Source organism: Gymnodraco acuticeps, unplaced genomic scaffold (genome assembly GCF_902827175.1).
Source record: "Gymnodraco acuticeps unplaced genomic scaffold, fGymAcu1.1, whole genome shotgun sequence".
Lineage (NCBI taxonomy): Eukaryota > Metazoa > Chordata > Actinopteri > Perciformes > Bathydraconidae > Gymnodraco > Gymnodraco acuticeps.
The window spans coordinates 6,623,013-6,631,643 of record NW_022990238.1 but is presented as its reverse complement, the minus strand read 5'-3'; the positions used below and the strand labels follow the sequence as shown (position 1 = coordinate 6,631,643).

The 8,631-nt window shown below is 41.2% G+C and overlaps 1 protein-coding gene across 1 annotated transcript; it reads left to right on the top strand.

The window, feature by feature from the left end:
- Nucleotides 1-449: 449 nt before the first annotated feature.
- Nucleotides 450-8,622, top strand: zgc:195001 (uncharacterized protein LOC567531 homolog). Its single transcript, XM_034219992.1, has 6 exons — nucleotides 450-453; nucleotides 1,605-1,772; nucleotides 6,472-6,498; nucleotides 6,593-6,655; nucleotides 6,776-6,915; nucleotides 7,710-8,622. The coding sequence occupies exons 1-6, from the start codon at nucleotides 450-452 to the stop codon at nucleotides 8,121-8,123; spliced, it is 816 nt and encodes a 271-aa protein (XP_034075883.1). The 3' UTR covers nucleotides 8,124-8,622.
- The last annotated feature ends 9 nt before the right edge of the window (nucleotides 8,623-8,631 follow it).

Below are 8,631 nucleotides of genomic sequence, written 5' to 3'. Positions count from 1 at the left end.
AATTAAACTACCATTTTCAAAAATAAAATGCTGCTCACAGTACATACTATTGTTGTGTGTAATCCTTTCACTCTGCCACTCTGTCCATGCTTCCAGCCACATTCCCACTACTCCAAACTCCAACATTAATCTTTACTATCCATCAGATGGCCTTAGACTTTTCTCCCCCTACACATTACATTCCCATTTGCTCTGCATCACCTCATTCTCCTCACCTGAGCTTCCTTTTCTCCCCGCCTTATTCATTCACATTCATTGTCCGTTTGTAAGTATCAATGTTGCTTTCAAGCTTCTATTACCTGCACCTGAACCTGAACTTTAACCCAGACATGCTCCTGTCTTACTAATGATTCTCTATTTTTGGACAGCACGGCCTCCTCAGAAAGTAAACATGTTTTAAATATTATCTTGTCCGGGCTGCAGTACCCCTACTCTTGCTAAGATTCGAGATGGGTAATATAAAAGTTCTAAATGTTAAAATGCTCCCTACATCCCAAACTCAAATATTCAGACAAAGAATCAAAGAAGAAAATATGTGGCTGGACTGTGAGTCGCCCAATCATGTCTTTAGGGCCTGCCTGTCCTGTACTTTGTATTCAATTAAAAGAATGTAATGACCATCTGTGTACAAAGGCTCCTGTTATTTTCAAGCTATGACCACACCAGCACTTAAGTACACTTAGCCCTACTTCTCTCCCAGAGTGCCTTTACAGCAGCTGCTGACTGATGAGAGCTGAGATTGACGACAGCTCACCAGTGAGAAGCTGGTTGCCATCTTAAATACTGACGGCCCCCATTGCGCCCCACACAGACACAAACACCTACAGCTTGTGTCAGGGTCAGTTTTAAGAGGTAGTTTTGAATTAGTGGCCATTCATGCTTGGGAGTGATGTCATCGTGTTGGTAAGGCTTCATACTAAGCACAATAAATAAAGTGCACATGTCAATTCAGGCACCAACATCTCCAAATAAGTCCGGCAGTGGCTCAGTCAGTAGGGGCTGGGACTGGGAGCTGTAGGGTCGCCGGTTCAAGTCCCCGACCAGACCTAAAATGTGGAGTGTGGACTGCTTCTTGGAGAGGTCCCAGTTCACCTCCTGCCCTGCCATGGTGCCCTCGAGCGAGGCACCGGACACCCCCCTTCCCCCCTCACTACCATTGCTCCCCGGGCGCTGTGCAATAGCTGCCCACTGCTCCTAGACTCCTGGTGCTAGGATGGGTTAAATGCAGAGAACACATTTCACTATGTGTGACCTAATTCTAAATATTCTAGATATGTGTGCATCACCTTTGTCCCCCAATGCAACATTTTCTTTAGTTTAATTATTACGTTTCTGTCATTATGTCACGTAATTGTGTTACGTGACAGGCTACATCTGGGGCGTGTGCCTCACGCACATGCTCAGTCCATGTGTGTGCAAGTGAGCATGCATACTTGGGATATACTGGGTATTTGCTTGTCTCTTTCTATCTGATCCCTGGAAAGGATCGTGAGTTTCATGTGACACGAGGACAGATGGACCATCCCTTTGGGTCACGGTTACATCCAACCAAAGTGTATGCAACCCCCCTCCACCCCCCCCACCCCTCCCTACCTCATTTGAAGTCAATAAGAGAGACCCCCCAGAGACGCACAGGCACACTATCACAAGACCTCCCCGTTTGATCCCAATCAGCGCTGTGAGCACCAAGGGAATCATGCCTGTCCCCAGGAAAGCAGGTAAGAAACCATACCTGAGTTCCTACGGGGACTTGAGGGCAAACACCATGTGCCGTTAGAGTGAAAGCAGCTCCTGTTTACGTATTTTGATTTATTTAAATGTGCCTTTGCTACTTCATCAATTAAAGTTCAGGTATAAGTAGGACTAATAGTTCTAAGCAAACGTGGAAGTTAAAATGTCTTATACCTTTAAAGAGGGTTTTTATAATTTGTCACTCAGATTTTGGACATTTTAATCTGATTTAAATGTGTGATATTTTCTGATTTATATTGCATAATACCGTGTGACGTCTAAACACACATCTCTGTTTCCAATCTTAGTAACCTTTCAGAGCTTTTTCTCTTTCTATTTTGCACTGAAAGTCATTTGCAAAAGACAAACCATTCCTTAGTTTAAGGAGAATCAGAGCTTCAGGGTTTCAAATGTTATATCAAAATCGTAATTATCTATTAAGTTCTAAATAAGTTTTCACTCTCTTTTTTCAATGCAACCCTATAAAAACCAGAGAACACAGAGATGTACTATATTGTTAATCTAGCAAAGTACTAGTTTATTCAAAATATGTCATCAAGCAGATCAAATGTATTTATTACTTGGCACAGTGTTTTATTATCAATTAAGTTTGTGTATCATATGATGTTTGATTTAAAGTTGTCAAGTTACCTCGTGCTGACCCTCCCAGTATGTCAGCATATCAAAACCTTTCCTCATCTTGGATTCGGCGTGTTTCCTTCGGACCATTACTCATGTCAACAAAGTGCACGAATGATCCTCTCCCATGGCGGTTATGGTTTCTTCTGCACTTGTGTCGTTGCTTATCAAATTCCCCTTAATGTTAAAGCCTAATCTACAATTTCAGAGATTGTATTTCTTTCCCTTCTAAAATGACACACCTGTCTCCACTCTGTCACTACTGGTAGTTCTTCGTAAAAACATCTCCAGTCTCTTTCCTGCTTTTTTGGGATATTTATAATCTATCCTGAGTGTTTCCCTATTCCATACAAGCTTCCACAACTCAGACACCCACCAACTCTCCCTTCCAGCTCTGAGCCCAAATGTTGTTAATTCCTCCTCTGGCAGTCACAGTTGTGAATTGCTGCAGTTACAGTTATTCCAGTTGAAAATGTGAAAGCCCTGGCTATATAAATCAGCCAATATGTGACATACGGGCACCCTGTCCTCTGAGCTTTGATGTATCAAAAGTTGACTTTGTTGCCATAAAAAGACCGAATTAAACATGAGTGAATTACCTATTCAAAGTGGTAATTCTGGGAAGGAGGATACACTATTTATATATGGATCCCTCTTGTTTTTGTACCAGCTCTTTAAATGGCTTCCATTATTCCAGAATCCTTCATGCATCTGTCTTTCCGTGTTATTTCCTTACCGTCTCCACCTCACATGTGCACTGGGCTTTCAGCCAGTCAGTCTTGACAGGGAAGAGGGATGAGCCTGGCACGGAGCCAACCATGCTCATCCCATTCCCTCAACCTCATCCCACTATATTTCAATCTTGCTGCCTCAGTGGGATGTTTAGAACTTGATCTACACAGATAATGTAGCTCTATCCCACTGTGATGGGAATCTGGGTGGAAAAGTCTAAAATGGAAAAACAAACAGCTCTCATCAAGATCCAATGTTGACCTTTTGTTGGGGTCTTGCTGAACTGTGCACTCCTTTAAACATGAGGACGAAACTTTGTCTTTGTTGTTGGGGTGAATCCCTACCCAAATCCACCTGTCATCTGCTTGATGTTTTAGACAACTCCAGCTCAGCTCCTTTGCTCAACCACAACAACTTCATCCAGATATTCATCCAATATTTCCAACTTGATTTATGAGGTGTCTTTTTTTATGGTCCCACTGCCCTAAAATATTTCAATGTCTCACACCTTCCTCTTGCATCCCATTCCATCTCCTTTGTGTCTCTGTAGCTGTGATGTCAAGCCATCAATCTGTTTAGCTATCTGTTTATCTCTGAGGGGCTTTCCTGTTGATCCAGCTGAGCATCCGCAGGGTTTAACCTCGACAGAGCAGCCAGAGAGCTGGCACATCTCCAATCACCCAACACACTTTGTGCCAGCCTGATATCTTACTCCAACGTTACTGAGTTGTTCGCCTAACTCCCCTTGAATACAAGTAAGAAACATCACGCAGATTTCAAGATGGCAATGTTATACGTCTGTCTTCAAATCTATTCTCAGTCATTCCTCTTAATGCTTGGACAAACCCAGCACTATTCCACTTGGCTTTGCTTTCATCGGGTTCCTTGCTCACCTGCTGTGTTCCTCTGAGGGAGATCAGGGAACGTAGGGGAGGCAAGATGAATGAAGTGATCTGTCACCAGCGTCTTTCACAACACCAATATCAAAAGAAGGCAACATGGCCAACGCTCTCCTCTCTCGCTGTCTGCTCTGTACATCTGAAGGTCAGATCGACGATACTCCAGCAGGCTTGCTGCCAAAGTCAATAAGGTCACATGGCGGACAATATCAAAACTGAAGTATGCTGTGTTATTGGACCCCAAGCCTCAGTAGGCTTAATATTTCTGCATGCCAAGTCAATTATCACATTTTCCGGTCTTAGTGGCTTCAGTCCAGTAATTGTCTTCAACACTATGTTCTCCAGCATAACAATACACTAATACTGTATATATATTTAGATTTTAAATGACTGCTTAGTATTTTTGACTTTAAAGGATCGGTGGGATCTCTTTCTTCAAAGCCAACCCTTTTAAAGGCGCCCCTCTCAGAACACATTAGGCACACTAGAGGAACAGCAGGTTCATGCAAAGCAATGCAAGCCCCTCCATCTCATCTAATGACTGCAGATTTTACACCAGACTCAATATGTCCTCCCTCAGCATAGGGTCACGCAAGCCGGAGAGGTTATGTTTCCTAAGACATGTCACGGGATAAACCATTGCACCTTAAAGTCCTCTTCGGACATAATGAGCACTATCACTGCTTTGATCAAAGACCAACCGCCATGTTTAAAAAGGGCATTCAGTGCATTTACTTTTAAGGTAATGATTCATGAACCCAATAGGTTTAACATATGCTAACATTAACTTTAAAGATCTTCTTGGTTTGGTTGGGTTCAAGTTTGTCATGAAACGATCAAATAAAATACAAAATAGAACTATAAATAGTCTATAAACAAGTTGTACTTTAAAAAGATGAAGCACAAGACAAAATAAAAATGCAAAACTTAAAATGACCCATTTCTAGTGTTAAATATTTACTAGTACTTGATTATTACTATTTTATTTTCCATTTGCCAGTATGATACAGCTATGTAATCTTGGGTTTAAATATTTCTCGCAATTGAATTAGTTGGAACTTGCTTATACAGAATGTGATATTCTCAAACTCAGCAGAACAGTGCTATTTTTGAACATTAAAGGGAACATCAATTAGAAACCCTGGAGGTCAACATGACGTATACGGTAAGAAACGATGTTCTAAGGACCATTCATGCATTTGCTACACAGCCATGAGCTGTATGGAAATTGCATCCTCATATATGGAATCAGAAATATAGATGATGTTCTGTCTAATTATGGCAAAAGCAAAGGATACACAAAATAATGTGATGTGGTGATGTCCCAGTCTGATAGGTGAGTAAGAAGGATGAGGAATTAGTTGTCCGTGTGAAATATGAGGAACAGTAATTTGAGCGTGGCTGACTTAGATGGACACAGAGGGGGACCGATGATGACCTGACTGGCCAGAATTGGATAGCAGTTTTCTCCGAATGTCAGAAGACACATTGACTGACAAACTGGAGGAGGAACAAACAGAGATTATACACCCGCCCACAGTGACAAACATGCCCTTGGCGGTTTGAAGTAACAGCATCTTACCGAATTATTCTTAGAATGAAACTCCATGTTGTCAGTGGCAATGATGTGTGTCCTCGGAGGTATGCTCTGGCCTCCAGATTCCTTATGTCGAAACCTTAAACTTCCTGAATCAGGGCTGAGGGCTCCTGCGTGTGATGAACTGTATGTTGAGAGTTAAAGCTGATTTACCGTCCGTGAATGGCAGCCTAAAAGAAGCATTGATGAAGATGAGAAGCTTTAAAGATGCTGGATGCAGTTTATCAGTTGGTGTCACACAAAAGATTGTCATGCAAGGAGAGGCCATCAAACATATTAAACAGTGCTGGACAAAGAAATCAGAACCTTCACACACGTAGAAGTATTATAGTATAAAAAACACTCCAATAAAAGTAAAAGTCCTGCCTCAAAAAAGGTATTTAGTATTTCTAGAAAATAATTAAAGTAAAAATAGGTTACTTGTTATGTAGAAGTCACATCTGTGCAAGCATTATCTAATCCACAGATGAAATTATGATGACATTTCTAACCTTTAGAAATCAAAAGGGCATTAGTCATTGAATTGCTTATATTATACAGTATAATGCCATTTTGAAATTACAGTTTTACATCATTTTATTTGAGTCCTCTATTGACTTCCATAGTAAAGCTATATGTTTTGTTTTGTGAAATCCTGATATATATATATTGTATAACTAAAGGTGTGAGATGAATGTAGTGGAGTAAGAGCACAACATACTTTCCCTCTGAAATGTAGTTAAGGACCATTCAAAGAGCACAAATGGAAGTAGAAGTACCTCAAAACTGAACACTTTAGTAAGTGGACTTAGTTACTTTCCACCACTGTATACATCTCAATGTCTTATATATTATTTTTGCAGTGAAATGACAAGCTATCTTCTTCTTTTGCAGGAAGAAAAAACAGCAATGCTCCAGAAGGTAAAGAGCTACATAGTGTCATCTTAATGTGATAATACACTTATGATCCAGTTGTATGCATTTCCTTATAATTCTCTCCTGTCTGACACCTCAGAGAAGCTGCCGCCATATGATCCAAATCTTGCTGAGCCCACAACCAGGGCTGACTTCCTCCAACGTAAGTCTTCTTAAATGTATTATAACCATTTAACATGTTGTATCTATAAGAAACATAAACCTGTCTTGCTGCTTCTTCACCTTGTGTCTCCCACTTTCTGCTTGTATTTGTTTCTCTCAGATTTTTTGCCCATCTCTCTCGATGATAAAACGGCACAGAAACTGTTGTGGATCTCAGAGGCAGGGTCCAAGGTGGCCCGTACTTCAGAAGCCGTCTGCCCGTATCCCAACAGGCCTGAGAGATATGAACACTCTCCACAGGTAGGCCTGTTAACTATATTTAAGTATGTAAAGGTCACCTATTATGCAAAATTCACTTTTTGATGTATTTTATACTTAAACATGTGTCCCCTGACTCCCCTCTGTGTAAAGAGATTCTGAAAGTTTCAGGAAAAAATATTCTCTCACTTTTCGTCCTGGTCCATTTTTATAAAAACCTGTCTGAAAATAAGCTGATCAGATTTGGGCCACTTTATGATGTCATACCGATTTTTTGGCTTGTGTAACCATTAGCCAATCACCAACCCCCGCCACCTTATCACAGTATAACAGACAGAGAATCAGCACTTTTGAAACAGGGCTGAAACAGAAGGGTTTATGGGATGCTACAATGATCTGTTTGGTATTTCCAAACAGAGACATGTTTTGTATATATCCGAGACGGCGAGACCTATAATATATTGATGAAAAACAGTATAGGAGACCTTTAAATAGAAATACTCGCGTCACCCATCTTCAAAGTGAATGATACAGTACTTAAATAAATGTAAAGTATTTACTTCAGTCTTTACTAAATATTTTAGGGGCTTGTTTGAGAATAGTCACGTTATAAATATATACTAATTAATTATTTTTGTTCTGTCAAATATCTGAAAAATGCACGTAAAATATCTCGCCAGTCTAAAAACCGAACATATTCAGTTCGCTAGCATATATAACAATTAAAAGCAACATGTTTGTAATGTGAAGGTTGATACATTCAGAAGGGACACATCTTTCTAAACTTTGGACTGTAGCCCGCCTCATTTCCTTCTGTGTGCCTCCTTCCTCATCAGGTGCTGTGTAAGGAGGGTGTGATGGGCTACAGAGCGTACTGGGAGGTGGACTACGATGGCTGGGTGGTCATTGGGGCCGTGTTTGAGAGCGCGCCCCGGAAGGTCCAGGACGGCCGTGGCCCCTGCGGCCTCGGGGAGAACAGTGTCTCCTGGGGGGCCGGCTGGTCTGGATCCTGTTACCAAGTGTGGCACAACAGCGATAACGTGGATGTCTCCCTCCCCCTGACCTCCACCATGGGCATGTACGTCGACCAGCCCGCCGGCATTATCAAGTTGCTCATCGTGGAAGGAGAGGGGGAGAACAAGGAGGTGCGGCTGATTCACAAGTTCAAGGCCAACATCACAGAGAAGATTTACCCCGCGTTCTGGGTTGGCACAAATTCATTCTGCCTTATCCGGAAAAAGGATCAGTGACACAGAAGAGGATTGAGCATGAATCGTAATGAAGGGGGGTTGGGAGGGCGACAATGTTTGGGGAACAAGTGTTGTAGTTGTAAAAGCAGCACGTTGTGACATCTCTGTAGTTTGCTTTCTCTGGTTGCATGACGAACAATTATTCATCTCATATTATATCCAAGATGGCTACTTATTTAATTTACTATTGTGTATCTTTTTCTGTATTTTATTTAACTTAGTATTTTAGTCTAGGTCTTGTATGTTTGTGTAACATGCAGGACTGTACTGAGTGCTTGTTTAACTTAGGAGTCTGCATCTTTTTTATGTGCTGAATGTAGTAATAAATTAAACTATTGTGTAATAACACTGATGTTGCATTATGTTTGTCTGATACTGCATATCAGGGATGACCATAGATCAGATATTAACCATAGACTGCATATATTTGTATTCACTTCAGTAGTGTGCTGACGCCCTCTAGTGGCCTTTAATATAATTGTACCCTCACACATAAACATACAATGAG

Excerpts from the sequence above, each read along its gene's own strand:
- zgc:195001 (XM_034219992.1), top strand. Across the intron at positions 6,499-6,592 it reads AAACAGCAATGCTCCAGAAG|AGAAGCTGCCGCCATATGAT; the intron begins GTAAAGAGCTAC and ends CTGACACCTCAG. Across the intron at positions 6,916-7,709 it reads GATATGAACACTCTCCACAG|GTGCTGTGTAAGGAGGGTGT; the intron begins GTAGGCCTGTTA and ends CTTCCTCATCAG.